Genomic DNA, 15,294 nt, shown 5'->3' with positions numbered 1-15,294 from the left:
TTGCGGAGGGAAGGACTGACGCTTGAACAGCTTTAAGGTGGGCTTTGAAGAGAAGGAGGGTGTGGTGTTAGGAGGAGAGTAGAAGGGCCTTCTAGACGGGGAGCGGCATTGCAGGGACACCCAGAAATAGACGCCGCGGATTAAAGGATGAATTTGACGCCTACGAGTCTTCTCCTAGACCTGCCCTCTCCCAAGACTGGACAACTATGGCACACCCTCTGTGGGCAGAAATCCCTTTGCTAATAATGGTCCAGCCAAAGCCAATAGTGACAAAGTACAGGTCTGCCCCCCTCCTTGACTAATGGTCACTTCTTAAAGCACCGCCACTCTCTGGACGCGTGTGACCCTAGGGCAACCATACCCGTGCCCCCTCTGGTTTGTAACAGCCTGTGTATTTCCTCTGGGGCCGTCCCTTATTGTCAGAAGTCAGGGTGACTAAATCTCTGTCAGAGATGAGAGAACCTCTGGGAGCAGAATCCACTTCTCTGGGTATTTAAGGAACTGGTGAAAGAAACAACAACAACATACTAAGCAATAATAATCATAGCAAGGCAGCATGATAGACGTGGACCACTTCGATTATCTCCTCTAACCTCCAAGGCAGGTGTCACCCGCATGTTACTGATAGGTTTAGTGACACACAGACCCATCAGTATCATGGCCCAGGGTCATCAAAGTCCAGGCTGTTGGATGACCACTCCAGTGCTCCGGAAAGCTCTGGGAGAGGTGAAAGGTGACTTCCTGCCGCTGGCTGACCTCCCTTAGGTCAGTTCCACCACCAGATAAAGGGCACTGGCATCTCAAGGCAGTCGAGTCACTGCCAGGACTCCATCCTGTGCCTTTTCGTATCTCCAGCTTCCCCATCAGTGCCATATGCATAAATCGTGTGTGTCAGGAGGGCTCAGGAGCCCAGCCAATCCGGAATCTGATCCTAGCTCTGTCCAGTCATGGGACCTCACATGAGAGACCTGGCATTTCTCAGCTGGGCTCCCATTTCTATGATAGGATGATGGCCCTCATCCAGAAGGGTTGTTGGGATAGTCAGATGAGGTAAGGTGGCTGTGTAGACATGGAAGCTCCCGGGTGTTGAGCTCCTGCAGTGGCCTGGGTGCTGTGCTGTTTGTTTATGCTTCACACGGATCCTCTGGGGAGAGGTCTGTTATTACCCCTCAGGCACAAGGAGGTTAAATGACCCGCCCAGTTTCACCTCCTCTGTAGATAGATGTGAGTTCTCCTTTTGTCCCCTTTTCCTGCCCTTCTTAAGGAATATAGGCTTCTGTTATCTTTGTACCCGGCATATAGATGAAAACACTTTTATTTTAGCATTGAAAAGAATTTTAGGAAATTGAAAAAGTAGTTCGTGTGCCATTTCCATTATCCTTAGAGAGAGAGACCCATTTTTTGCGGCATTGACATTTCATTAAAAGTAGTGGAGACCCCATGGGATTGTGATGTTGATGAGATTTTTGTGTAATTTCCACAGAAGCAGTTAGTTTTGTGAGGTTTTTCCCCTTTAGTTTCAGTGCCCCAACATCTGTAATAGGTAATGCTTAAATAGAAGGAGATTATAAAGAACATAACCTTCCTTCTACACAGAAACAAAAAGAAAGAACCTTTATATCATCATTTATATTATTTCTGCCTCTTACTAGAAGGAAAAATGTGCACTACATTGAAAATTTAAACACTTCACATTTCTGCCTTCAATATTATAAGGTATGAAAAGAGACCATTATGTTTTTCTATTTTTACATGCAGTGCATTTGTGACTGAGAAGTTCTATATTACTAAAATGGTTGTAAACGCTGCCTTGAATCAGCATATAGTGGAAGTGGCTAGGCAAAGGATTTACACGGTCATTACTTTGTGAGGTAAATAAAAATTCTTGTATTCAGGACACTTAGCAGCCTCTGTAGGTGCCCTTTTGTTTTGACTTGGATTTCTGTACCCTGGATTGCACAGCTAGTCAGCTCAGTTGATTACAGGAGAGGTTTAGCCTTAAAATTAAGTGAACATTTTATATCATTTTATGTGGGTTTTCAGGGGAGAAGCTCCTGGTTTTCATCCCCTTCAAAAAGGTGAACTTTGATCCAATCCAAAGAACCGGGCTGGAGAGCTGTCGGGTGGGAGTGCACTGCTGAGGATACCAAGGCTCTGGGCTCCTGTCCTCCCAGGTGCGCCCTTGACCTTGGTCCCCTTTCATTAGAGGAACGGGATGACTTTGATCCTGTGTGACAGGTAGGCAGCGTGGCTGCTGTACTGAGTCGAGAAGTGTTCCCCCCAATTCATGTTCACCCGGAACCCGTGAATGTGACCTTACTTGGAAAGAGGGTCTTGACAAGTGTCATCGAGTTGAGACGAAGCCGGGAGGAGGCAGGAAAGAAGACTTCTCTCCAGCCTGCAGGGAGCGAGGCCCCACCGGCACCTTGGCTTTGACTTAGCACCTCTGGAACGAGAATACATTTCTTTGGTTTTAAACCACCCAGTTTGTAGTCCTTTGACACGATTACAGCCGCTACTCACATTAACCCCCAAAACAGTAGAATAGACACACCAGGAGGTTATTTATTTTTTTCTTAAGTCAAAGCAGCCCAGAGGCAGGCCGTGGGAGCAGGTATGGCAGCTCTGCGATGTGCTGGGGCCCCGGGCTCTTCCCGGCCACGCCCACAGCGCTGGGCGGTGACCCTCACCCAGGTGCTTGCGAGGTGACCTGCAGGGTTCCTGCCAGCCTTTCAGGCAGCACGAGTGGGGAACGTAAAGGCACAGACGGAGCCAGTCCCCGTGGGGAGCTTTCCAGAGGCTCCCTCCGCGGGCTTCACGGTCACGTGACCACCGCTGGCGGCGAGGGAGGGCGCACCGCAACCTCTGGGACCCGTCGGTGAGGAGGGGTTGGAGGGTGGGGTTGGGGTCCCCCCACGCAGCAGCCCTGCCACCTCTTTAGACCTGAGAGACGGTGCGGCGGCTGTGAGGATCTAGGCTGTGGCTGCTGGCGTCTCAGCAAAGGAAAGCACAGGAAGGGAGGGGCCTTGAGAAACAGGGAGCGTATCCCCACTTAGGCCTGAAGGACCAGGGTTTCCGTTACTGCAGCTTCCCGACGCGCTCCTGCCCTCTGCTTCCCCAGCCCGTCCTGCCAGCATCACCACTACCCCTCTGGAGTATACGGGCCATGGGAGGCTCACAGCAAAGCAGGGCATCCACGAGAGCGTGGCTAGGCCTTCTTGGTTCATGGGATTTTCGGCCCGCACGGCCAGTGTGATGTGGTACGGCCTCAGGTCTGTAGTGGGAGAGTAAATCTATATACTTAAACTCGGGTGTGCAGAAATCTCTCTCTGAAGTTCCAGAGAGGCCTAAACACTTGCCAGTTAGAGGCAACTCGATTTCCTACCGGTTAACCACCTTGTCTGGACCAAGGCCCACAGTTCGTTTCCCCACTCTGTCTCTTCTTCCTGCCCGGGTGGCGTCAGGATTCTGGTCTGTCTCACGTGTCCCTCTGTTATTTGAGGAAGGGCTTCTGAGTGCCCTCCGGGTCCTTGCCGGCCTCTTAAGGAAGGCTCTGTTCCCGCATCTTTCTAGGCCTCTGTCCCCACTGGAGCCACTGACAGCCCTGTCAGCCAAGGCCTGTGGTCCTTACGGCTGCCAACCGTGGGTCCCACCACTACGTTGGAGACAGGCAGTCTGGCCAAGCCCTTTGGCTCCGTGCGATGTTCCACAGCAAACTCTCCAAGAGGCAACAGGAGACAAAGGTCCTGCAGGGCAGGACATAACCTATCACAGTTGCTCTCAACAGATCGCCTCTCTTCCTGGCCCCCGATTTGCCAGGTGCGGCCTCCGTTACTTCCTTGGACGGGAGAACCCCCCGCGCTTCCTCCAGCTGTCCCGGTGCCCCTGCATCCGCTGGCTGAGCTTCCTCCCCGGGCCTGGGAGCTCTCCCCTGCTGCCTCCGCCTCCACAGCCGGAGCTGGGGATCTGCCCCCTAGCGGCTCAGTGGGGCAGGGCCACCGCCCTGCCAAACTGCCTAGGCAGCCCTGGGCCCCGAGCTCTGCCTTAAAACTGATTCACTTTTTTATAAAGCAGAAACTAACACACCATTGTAAAGCAATTATACTCCAATAAAGACGTTGATTAAAAAAAAATGCCTAGAAGATTTGAAAGAGAATTCCTCAAGTTAAAAAAGAAATGTCATTGAAATCTAAAATTCAATAAATATTTGATACAATAAGGCTAGGCTACTCTAACAAAAAGATCCAACAATAATTCAGTGCCTTAAAGGAGACTAAAGTTTACTTTCCTCCCACATAATAGTCTGAGGGAGTGTTCAAGGTAAACGTTGAGCCTCTATTTCATTTGGCCATTCAGGGATACACTATCCTCCAGGTCCTTGTTTTCATCTATAGTTGGGGTAGTGAGTTGTCATGGGTTCCAGATAGCTAGAAGGGAGAAGAGAGAATGGAGGAGTTATGAATAGGCCTTACATTTCCATCCTGGAAGTGGTATACTTCTATTCTGTTCATGTTTTATTGACAAGTGTGCTCCTTGATAATTCCTCCTCTCACCCCTCCCCAACCCACTGACCCCAGGCATACACTGTCCTACTTTCTGTAACCATAAATTACTTTGAATTTTCCAGAATTTTAAATAAATAAAATTATATGGTAAAAAAAAAAAAAAAAAAAATGCCGAGCAGTCCTGAGGCAACCCTGAAAGGCAACCTTTCTCAGTCCTCCCAAAGACCTACAGAACTGTCTCTCTGGTCAGTCTTCTGCAGTTGGTTGTCGTTAATGTCATGTTGAGTGGATTTTATGATGGGTTTTTTGTTGTTGTTGTTGTTTTTTTAATTGAGAGAGAACAAATTGTTACAGGCTTTCAAGGAAACCAGAAACATTCCCTCTCTAATTATATCTGTTATTCCATTCCCATTCATCTTGCTCTCTTCTGAAGCAGGCCTTTCTGTTAGCCAGAGGCTGCAGTCACATTTTCTGAATAAGCTAAGGCTGCTGTTTTTCTGCTGCTGTCTGTAAGAGGACTTGTCAGTATGGTCCGGAGATTTATTCTCAGCGAAGGCTCTAATAAACCGGCTGGACTCGTGTGGATAGCAACAGTCTTCACCTTGCCCCTTGCTGGAACTACTTGTTGGAAGTATTGAGGATAGCAGTGTTCTGCAGTGCAGGTTCCAAGGATGTTTTTCCATGTTTGTTCAGTCGGTCGGTCAGTCAATACTTAACCGTGCACCTGAAATGTGCCGGCCATTCTGCTGAGGGCTGGGGGTGTAGTCCTGAACCAGACCCTGCTGGGGTTGATGGACCACAGATAAGCCAGCAGACGCCTGTGCTAACGTCGGGTGTGACAGGGCTTATTGTCGAGGCAGTAGAAGAGCTGGTGGTGGGAGACCAGAGGGTGGCCTGGGCCGCTTGGCTCTGCTCCAATGAGGCCGCAGGGGAGCCGAGGGTGGACCCCTGAGGGGAGCGGGTCGGCAGGGCTCTGGGGACAGAGCCTCCAGGCCCCGGGGCAGGCAGGATGCTGGCCCCGCCTCTCCCGCCGCGGGTCGCCGGGGGCCGGGCACAGAGCAGAGGAGCCCCGCGCAGAGACTGGGCCAGCTTGGTGGAGTGAATGACTGAGAACATGGCTTGTGAGGCCTTGTAAGTAGGGTATTGTTAAGGGCCAGGAAATAAGGAAGCAGGTGTTAATGGAAGTTGAGCCTGCTTACTGCAGCGATTCTCAATGTGGTGCTCGGATGGTATCTTTGTAAAAATGTGTTTCAATTCCCCGCCCCCCCCCACCCCCCACCCCCGAACACAGTCTCCTGCGTAGCGCTGGGGAGGGGGCTTCCACTCCTGCACTCCCCCGAGAATCCCCTCCTCGGAAGCCACAGTCCCCAGCAGGGCTGGGTGCATCCCTCAGGCATGCGGTGGGGAAGGCTGAGGTCCCCTGCTTGCTGAAGCCCTTGGTGGTCAGCTCAGCTTGGCGAGTCCTCAGATCAGGTCTGGCTTAAGGCCTCTCCAGCAGAGGCCAAGCCTCCTGCAGGGCATAGGGAAGCAGTTCCTGTGAAGACCCTGGGTTAAGTGTTGCTGACTCGGTGAGCTTGTTCTTTTATTTTTAACATTATGTTGAATGGACAACATACCGTACTGTTTACATTTTTTAAAGATGGTGTCTTTAATGTACGTCACCTGGGAGGACCTGGTCTTTATTTAGCAAGAGGGGTGAGGTAACAGCATTGAACTCTGAGAAGTGTAGGAAGCCCAGCGGAAACACCTCCTCCCAGACGCTGGATGAACGCTCCACGCTGTTCACCACGTCTTAGGTCAGCAAGGGGCGCCCTGAGCCCTCTGGAGGAGTAAGACACGTCTGTCACCGTGAGAGCGCATCCGTGGGATGTCGGGGGAGGCTGTGTGTACCAGGCTCGGTGCCCCCGTGCTGTGCCCGGCAACTGCCCCATCTCTAGATGGGCAGAGCGTCCTTGGTGGGAAGAGTTGCTGTGAAACTTGGCAAAAGCCTTCCCCAGCTTGTCTGAAGTGATGGTGTGACAGCAGATAAGTTACACCCAGGCCACTAGTTACAAAATGTCATTCTTCTATTTTCAGTAAATATTCAAGAAGTGATACTGCAAGAAAATTTGGAAAAAGAAGATCAAATTCTGGTTTCCCTGGCAGGACTAAAGCAGGTATGTCCATTGCTCTGACTTTGTGTCGCACAGGCCACCCTTGCAGTGCCTGTTGGGGAGGGCACCAGGGCACGGGTACCGTGACATCAGAGCAAGTGTCCCCCTGGCCCTGTGTCTCCTCCCAGACAGACCCCTCCTGACTCCACCTGCTCATGGCCCTGCTCTGCCCAGCAATTACGTCTGACCAGCCTGCAGCCCAGACTGGTTTCTCATTTCCCACCCCTGCCCCTTTCTCTTAGCAAAGCTGTTCTGTTTGCTCCTTATCGAAGCTGCTGTGGTGTGTGCGGTCCAGCTCAAGTCCAGTCACTCATCACGAATGTCCTGGGAGCACAAGGCATAAACGACCACCTCCTATAACAGGCCTCAGCCCCTCAAGGGCCACAGTGACTCGACCCTTGAAGGACCGAATGGAACAGAAATGTCAGTGAAGAGACGCGGCCTGCGTTATTAGCCCTCAACTGGGGTGGGTGGGCCCCTTCAGAGGCTGAGGGCTGTTCCATGGAGCTGGGTGTGAGGGCACGCGGTGCTTCCTGCTCTAGGATAACCACCAAGGGCATGACAGCCCGTCCGCGCCTGTGAGAACCTGGCCATTCAGGCTGTGGCATCTTCCTTGGTCATTCATAAGTCAGCGGTTTTGATATAGAGCTGGATTTTTTCTCCTGTTCTTTCTGATGGTCATAAATTCATATCCACACTATAAAAGAACAGTCAATGACAAGTCTGATTCAGATGTATTCGAGGTTTAGCTGACATTTAAAACCAAACTCATTCATCTTTCTCATGGATTTTCTTCTTCTTTGAAAACAGATCAAAGACATTCTAAAAGGTTCCCTGCGTTTCAACCAGAGCCAGCTGGAAGCCGAGGAGAACGAGCAGATCACCATCTCAGACGACCACTACTGCTCCAGCGGCCAGGGTCACCTGCCCAGGGCCACCAAGCAGGTACAGGCACGTGAGAACACTGTCACATCAGCCTGAGAAGGAAGGTGGGGGGGATGCACACACATTCAAACTATGGATAATACGAGCCCACCAAAGTTACTTCACGTGACCATGTGTGAAGTTCAACTGTAAAATACAAGTGACCTAAGCCAGGGGTGATGTACCCAGCTGTGCAAGTTGTGTACTCCAGTGCCCTGGGCAGTGCCCTTCAGAATAGACTAGCATCTCCTGGAGTTGTGCAGTGCACAGCCTACACACCTGTACGCAGCAGCTTCGGCCTGAGCCTCCTGCCCGTCCCACCTTGCGCTGTTAGAAAGCCGGATCTCTGCCTCAGTTATTGGTCAGTTGCCTTCAGCCGATGCCTCCATTCCCCTTTAGCACAAGAAGTACTGTCCATGCTTTCCTAATGCTGTCTTGAGTGTACTTCACTGGCCTGGAACGTTTTTGGCCTTCATGGGGAAGGACTTCTCAATGTCCATCCTCTAAGCCACATAGGTCAGCAATTTTTTTCTGTAAAGGGCCAGAGAGTAAATATTTTAGGATTTTCAGGCCACATGTGGTCTCTGTCACATATCTGTTTTTGTATTTGGTATGCTAGCTTGCTTGTTTTTACAGCCCTTTAAAATTTACGAAACAGAAACAGAGTCACAGACTTGGAGAACAAACTTATGGTTACTGAGGGAAGAAGGTTGGGGGAGAGGGATAAATTAGGAGTTTGGGATTAACATATACACACTACTATATATAAAATAGATAACCAACAAGGACCTCCTGTATGGCACAGGGGACTCTGCTCAATATTCTGTAATAACCTAAATGGGAAAAGAATTTGAAAAAGAATAGATACATGTATATGTATAACTGAATCACTTTGCTGTACACCTGAAACTAACACAACATTGCTAATCAACTATACCCCAATATAAAATAAAAATTAAAAAAATATATATGTATACATAAGCCATTCTCAGCTTGAGAGCCACACAAAAACAGGCCACAGGCTGGATTTGGCCCACGAGCTGTCGTTTGCTGACCTGCGCTCTTGGGTGTCAACATGGTGTGTAATTTGTTCTAACATAGAATCCCAGAATTTTCCAGTTAGGAAGGATCGAAGAAACACCTGCTCGTTTTACCAGTGAGGAATTGTTTTCTGAACCCCTGTCCCAGTTCATTCAGCTTCCAGCTCCACCACGCTGCCTCCCAGCGTGTGATCTGATGGGAGTAAGCATTCCTAATAATATTCTTGTTAAAATGGTGTGCAGAGTTTCACCTTGAAAATCTCCCATTAGCTCTCATCTAAGTTACTTTCTCAAAAACTAGCATCCAGATGCTTGTAAATTGTATATTTTTTATGACTTTAAAGAAGCAAAATGACATCTTAGAATGGGACTTTTTCAGTTTTAAGAGTACTTTTCCAGAAGAGAACCCTGTGTGGTCCGTTTCATCCAGCTTTAGAAGGGAATTTTCAGAGAGCATTTTGAGTCTGCATTTTAAAGCCACATGAATCCAACAGTAACATTGCAAGCTTACCTCGATTAGTTCCTCCAGATTCCCCTTGCATGCCCAGATGTTTAATTTTCAATAATTAGTTATTTATTCACATATTATTGCGCTTAGGCCCACCCCCCGACCATTTTTATTCGACAAGTTTATTTTAAAATTTAGCGTGATATTTTTTTTAGTTGAATATCTAAAAATACCACAGAAAAAGAGCTTTGAAGAACACTAACAAATCTGCTAATTGAAAACTTCTTGAGTATACTTTGTAATCGTCCTTCCCAGTTTTCAGATTTGTAAGAACCTACCAGTTGCCAGCGCAGCCCCAGTGGACCCAGTGCAGCCTCCACATGAGCTGGCCGTGAGCCGGGAAGGGCGGTGCAGTGTGATAGGCCCTCGTTTCCGCAGAGAACTGGGCTCACCCCAACTTGGAGCAGAGGGCTCGGTCCCCCTGCCAGTGCCCCTCCCCACCAGGGACTTAAAAGGGCTCTTCTGGGCTTCCCTGGTGGCGCAGTGGTTGAGAGTCCGCCTGCCGACGCAGGGGACATGGGTTCGTGCCCCGGTCCAGGAAGATACCACATGCCACGGAGCAGCTGGGCCCGTGAGCCATGGCCGCTAAGCCTGCGCGTCCGGAGCCTGTGCTCCGCAACGGGAGAGGCCACAGCAGTGAGAGGCCCGGGTACCAAAAAAAAAAAAAAAAAAAACACACACACACACACAAAATGAAACATAAAAAGGCTCTTCCTTCGTGGCAGTGCACGCACCCCACTCCCCCCTGGGAAGCTGGTAGAGATGTGGCTCTTCTTTCCCTCTGATTACACATCTTCTCTCGAGCTCTGCCAACAGCAGAGGGGAAATTGTATTCGTTTTTTCTCTTTTTAAATTAGTTTATTTTTGGCTGTGTTGGGTCTTCATTGCTGCGCGCGGGCTTTCTCTAGTTGCGGTGAGCGGGGGCTACTCTTCGTTGTGGTGCGCGGGCTTCTCATTGCAGTGGCTTCTCTTGTTGCGGAGCACGGGCTCCAGGCGCGCGGGCTTCGGTAGTTGTGGCTCGCGGGCTCTAGAGCGCAGGCTCAGTAGTTGTGGCGCACGGGCTTAGTTGCTCCGCGGCATGTGGGATCTTCCTGGACCAGGGATGGAACCCGTGTCCCCCTGCACTGGCAGGCGGATTCTTAACCATGGCGCCACCAGGGAAGTCCTGGAAATTGTATTCTGCAGGGTGAAAAGAGCCTCATTCAGTCCCTCCCTTCCACAGTCTGTCCTTCACACACTCCTTTGTGAATCTTTGGGAGGTTTTGGATGAACTTCACTCAAATCCACCCAGCAGAAGGAGGGACTTGGAGGACCCTTGATTCATCAGTCCATCAGCCCGTATCACCTGCCTCCCTGGTCTTTGGTCCCATATTTTTATCTGTGGTCCAGAACTGCGGGGGGCTAATGCAGTAGCCACTAGCCACAGGTGTCTGCTTAAAATTCAATTTAAATTCATCAGGATCAAAGAGAATTCAAAGTTAATTCAGCTCCTCAGTCACACTAGGTGTCTCTCCAGCGCTCAGTATCCTCACGTGAGTAGGGCTGCCTGCCTGGACAGCACAGAGAGGGGACATTTCATCAGCGTGCGCGGAACATTCCTGTTGAACAGCACCTGCTTCCACTGCGATCCTCAATCAATCTGAGCAACAGGAGTGGTGGGCTGGCAGGGCGGGGAAGGTGGCCGTGCTGGCCAGCTGTAGGCAGGACTGACATGTTGAGAAACTTTTTATATCATGTGACACACGCCTGTGTTTGGCAGAAAGAGAAGACTGACGTGAGAAATTACAAAGTTTCTGTAAAGGATAGAAACGGCACCAGGTAGTAGCTGAGATTGCTATGGAAATCCAGAGAGAAAGCTTACTTGGGTCTAGAAAAAAATTCTAGGTGGGAATCCAGAAGAATGGGGTGTTTTCGTCTGCTTGTGGCGTCGGCCAAGTCTCCAGGCCTCTGACCTGGGCTTCAGTTCTTGGTTCGTAAGATAATGGTGCAGTGGGGTAAGAGGAAAAGATGGTTGCAGAAGCCCTGGCAGTTCTAACGTGCCTTGTCTGGGCCAGTCATGGCTTTATCCGGAAACTGGGGGGAGGGCGGCATCACTCACCGTTTATAACTTGACTCCACTGCTTTTCCAGAAACAAGCCAGATAATTAGTGATGGTAGGAACCATCTTTCCTTCTAGTCACAGGCTAAAACACGTTACAGGTGTTTCTCCTCTTCAAGTCCTGCCCATGTCCTCACTGTATGCTAAAGGCGGAGAGGTTATCTTGGCATTTCTGCGGTAGAGACACGGCTCTGAAAATAGGACTGTCCTTGCTCTGTTGTCAACCTCAGATAAGCTCCTCGGTGGGGTGGGAGGTCAAGGTTCTCGCGGCTTACAGCTCAGCACAGCAGTCACATGAACAAAGCATCTCCAGTCTGGGGGTGGGAGGCCAAAGCCAAGGCCTGACGTGCACCCGCAGGCATGGACGTGGGGGAACACCCTCCCCTGAGGGCCCCTGGCCCTGACCACCTCACAGAGGGCAGTAATGGGATGAGAAAGGGCCATCTGTCTCACCAAACTGCCCTAGTGCCATTAGGGATCACATCCCCTTCTACCGCAGGGCCACGTGCTGCATGTCTCTTCCGTTTTGTAAGAATTGCTGTGTTGACAGGCTATAAACAGCTTTACAACTTGAGGCCTGCTGTGTCTCAGCACTGGGATCTTTAATGCCATTCTGTTCCTGTTCTCCGATTAAATCTCTTAAAAGTAGGCAAATTGTCAGAGGGGGAGACACCTGAGCCATTATTTAGCCACTGGCCCGCATGTCACTCAGGAGAACATGAAATTCAGAGGGGGCCTGTCAGTCACACCCAGATTCCCTGAGGAGTGTTCCTGACTCTCTCCCATAGCCCAAAGGTGGTCTTGGCCATGCTGGAGCCAGAGGTCCCCGGGGGGCTCTGTACCCCTCCTTAGACCTCAGGCCCTGCCCCAATTCCCCCCACCCCTCGGGGAGAGTAGGCGGGCGGGGCAGGCAGCAGGTGTGGCCACTGCATTGGCTTAGTTGGCCGTGGGCAAGGGCTCTTCCTGCCAGGCTGGAACATCCCTGGTCAGACTGTGGCTTTACTTTCATCCCAGGGCTGGCAGGAGCTTCTCTGATCTTAACCCAAAACCTTGACCAGTGTCCTTGGATGTCAGCTGTTTTTGTTAAAAACAAAACACATAATTACTCAGAAAGAAAGGAAAATAATTGTAGAGTAAAGCCATTGCGTCTCTATACTTTTTGCAAAGGACCATTCCGGGTTTCTGTGTCTGTAGAAGCTCCCAGCCCCCCGCATTGTCCTGGGAGACCCCCGGCGCTCAGCCAGGATGAGCCGGCTGTGAGATGTGAGGAGATGGAACACATTGGGCTCCCCCTGCAGCCCCCTTGCAGGCGGTAGTAGCATCACTGCAGATGGGGGGTGGGGGGCACACTGGGGAGCCAGCCTGTGGCCTCATAACCATCTGGGCGCGTCACTCACTGCGTGGCGGCCACACCCGAGGGCGGGGGCGAGGACGGACACGCTGTCCTCACCCCATGCCCCCTCACATGGGAAAGCTGGCGCCCCAGGAGGAGGGTGATGAGCAGGGCAGGGCCGCGGGCCGTGTGCTCCGCTCCCCAGGCCCACAGCTCCCATCAGAGGGGCCTCCCTGCGTCTTTCCGGGGAGACCGTGGGGCCCCCAACCTGCTCCGCATCTCACCGTCTCACCGGTTCTTCCCTCCCCCCCTGTGCTCTGACTCCTTCCCAGGCCCCTTCAGCAGCGCCGCCGGGGCGCAGGGAGAAAGGCGACATGGACGACTTCATCCTCGTCTCCAAAGACGACGACGCGGGCAGCGCCAGGGCGGCCCCGGTCGGCCAGGCTCAGGCCCCGCGGCCCCTCCGGAGCTCGGCGCGGCGCGCCCCGGTGTTCTCAGACCCGCTGACCGGCCCGGCCTCGGCCTCGTCCGGCAGCCCCAGCTCCAGCCCCAGCCCCGACGACGACAGCAGCGGCAACAGCAAGGACTCGGGCTTCACCATCGTGAGCCCCCTGGACCTCTGACCGCTGCCCGGCCACCCCCGCAGCCCCGTGGAGACGCCTCTGAAACCCAGCCTCTTCCCAGCGCGCACGTGGCCTTGGTGCAGCCCTTTAAACCTGCGGAGAGAAGCAGGGGGCCCGCTGAGCACGCAGACCTTCCCCAAAATGCAGACAGCTTTTCCCTGTAGCTCACCCGGCCCCGCCAGTGAGGTCCCCAGCATCACACTCACTGTCCAAAAAGACCAAACCACAGCTAGAATCACCTGCTCTGTCCTCTCCTCGCCAGCAAAGAAGGTGTGGCCACTCCATCCGGTGTATCTAGAAGGAAGAAGTGGGTTTCAAATCTTCCCTCCCCCAGAGCATCAGGCATAGGAAAACTGATATCAAGAAAACACTCTCTCTGGAAATCTGTATCTCAACCTATTTCATACTTCATTCCTCCCTTGGGAAGCCATACAGTAGAGGCCAGGTGCAACCAAATGGACTAGAACTAGTGGAGCCCAGGGCTGGAAGAAACCTCCCAGATAGTTACAGGGTCTAAACTTAGGAATCATATTTACCTGCCACCCGGTTCCAGTTTTTTTCATTTGTTAAAGAATACATCTCTAAACCTCAGACCACATCAACTCTGGCCATCACTGCCCCTCCTTAAACAATTGTAATTCATCCTTTAGAATCTTTCACAGTCAGAAAAGAGGGTCACTTAGCCACGAATAAGCCATGACTGTGTGCTCTGCTGATTTGGGTCATCGTCTTGAAGGAGACAGTGCTCCCTGGAGTGGGATCTAGACAAGCAGGAGAAACACTGCGACTTGGGGAACAACTCCCCAGCAAGTGCGCCTGCTTTTTTCCTTTGCTTGGCTTATCCCTTTGAAGAGAGGGGTCAAAAGAAGGCTGAGTTTCTTAGCATGGCAACATGGAGCAAACCCTGGGCTGGGTCACTCCCCCGACAGACTTTGTGACCTCGGGCACCGCAGTTTATTGCTTTTGTCTGCAACGTCTGCATCTGGAAAAGGACACGTCAGATGGAATGATCTCATAGACCCCTTCGGTTTTGAAGTCTGCTGATTCTAAAAGCCTATATGAACCCTAGCCAATGACAGGTGCCTTGGTCTCAGAGTCATTTAAGTCACATATTAGATAATATCTGCCATTACTATAAATGTAGCAATTTTTTTCAATTTTATAATATTTTAAGTCATTTTTTATGATTTCTGGATTGTCACTGAACATTGCGATTTACTTGCCAGCTAAGTTCAAGGATTGCTAGCCATAATCTAAATTACACATTATTTTATTTCTCAGTCTACAAATCTACTTTTCTTTACTATTTTCTACATATTTTTGTTTTTGTTTTCTTTTTTCCGATTAGAGTTAATTTCAGAGCTAAGAGCCTAAGCTGCTGGCTGGTTGCTGGCTGGTGTGAGCAGGAAACCACACTATTATTCAAGTAACAGAGACGTTTAATTTTCTGACTGGAATGACACTGAGTGAAGACCAGTGGCGATGTATACCTTAATTTAAGCACACGATCAGCAGGCAAATGACAAGAACTGGAAAAAGGAATTGTTTTGTAAAAGGATATTTCAGGGTCTGGGCATAAATAAATTCAATATATCAGCCTGACCACTTCCCTGTGAGGAAATAATGAGGCGCCAAGTTGGGGATTCCACATAGTTATCTGGCTTACCTGAGTCACTGAGAAGAATATGGACAAATGAAAAAGCGGTTATCGAAGGTTTAGAAAGCTTTTACCCTTCCAAAATGTGAGAGCAGTTTGGTTTGGGAGGAGCAGTAATTAGGCTTCAGTGTCTAGCAGGTTTTCTAAAATAGCATGAAGTTTCACTGATTGGGACAATAAAGTCTTGGATTAAAGACTCAGCTGGCCAGTGGAGCATGGCACCCGCTCCAGCCCCTTCACCTGCCACTGGCTTACTGTCTGCACCATGTCCAGGCTCACTCCCCTACGGCAGGAATCAACAGGCTGAGAAGGGGGAAGCGGTGTCGGTTGTTTTACAGACAGCTGCCACTATGTAAAGTCATGGCTGCTGTATGTACTAAAAGCAAAATGTCAAGCCAGACAAGCAACTCATTTTTGACAAAGCTGTTCACCAAGTAACTGGCCACTCTTCTT

General features: G+C 50.7%; 1 protein-coding gene across 8 annotated transcripts in view; it reads left to right on the top strand.

Annotated features, from left to right (window-relative positions):
• Positions 1-15,294, top strand: part of TBC1D5 (TBC1 domain family member 5) — a 540,605-nt gene that overhangs the window by 514,003 nt on the left and 11,308 nt on the right. For 7 of the 8 annotated variants that reach the window (XM_029214153.1, XM_029214160.1, XM_029214157.1 and 4 more), the window contains 3 exons: positions 6,582-6,661; positions 7,469-7,603; positions 12,894-15,137. In XM_029214153.1, coding sequence (XP_029069986.1) covers positions 6,582-6,661; positions 7,469-7,603; positions 12,894-13,184 — 506 coding nt within the window. In that variant the 3' untranslated portion in view covers positions 13,185-15,137. Of the gene's footprint in view, positions 1-6,581; positions 6,662-7,468; positions 7,604-12,893; positions 15,138-15,294 lie in introns of those variants that run through there. The other variant, XM_029214159.1, reaches the window with a different exon arrangement.

This window comes from Monodon monoceros, unplaced genomic scaffold, assembly GCF_005190385.1.
Source record: "Monodon monoceros isolate NGI ecotype Baffin Bay Population unplaced genomic scaffold, NGI_Narwhal_1 Super_Scaffold_11, whole genome shotgun sequence".
Classification (NCBI taxonomy): Eukaryota; Metazoa; Chordata; class Mammalia; order Artiodactyla; family Monodontidae; genus Monodon; species Monodon monoceros.
The sequence above is the reverse complement of the archived record's forward strand: the minus strand, read 5'-3'. Positions and strand labels throughout refer to the sequence as shown.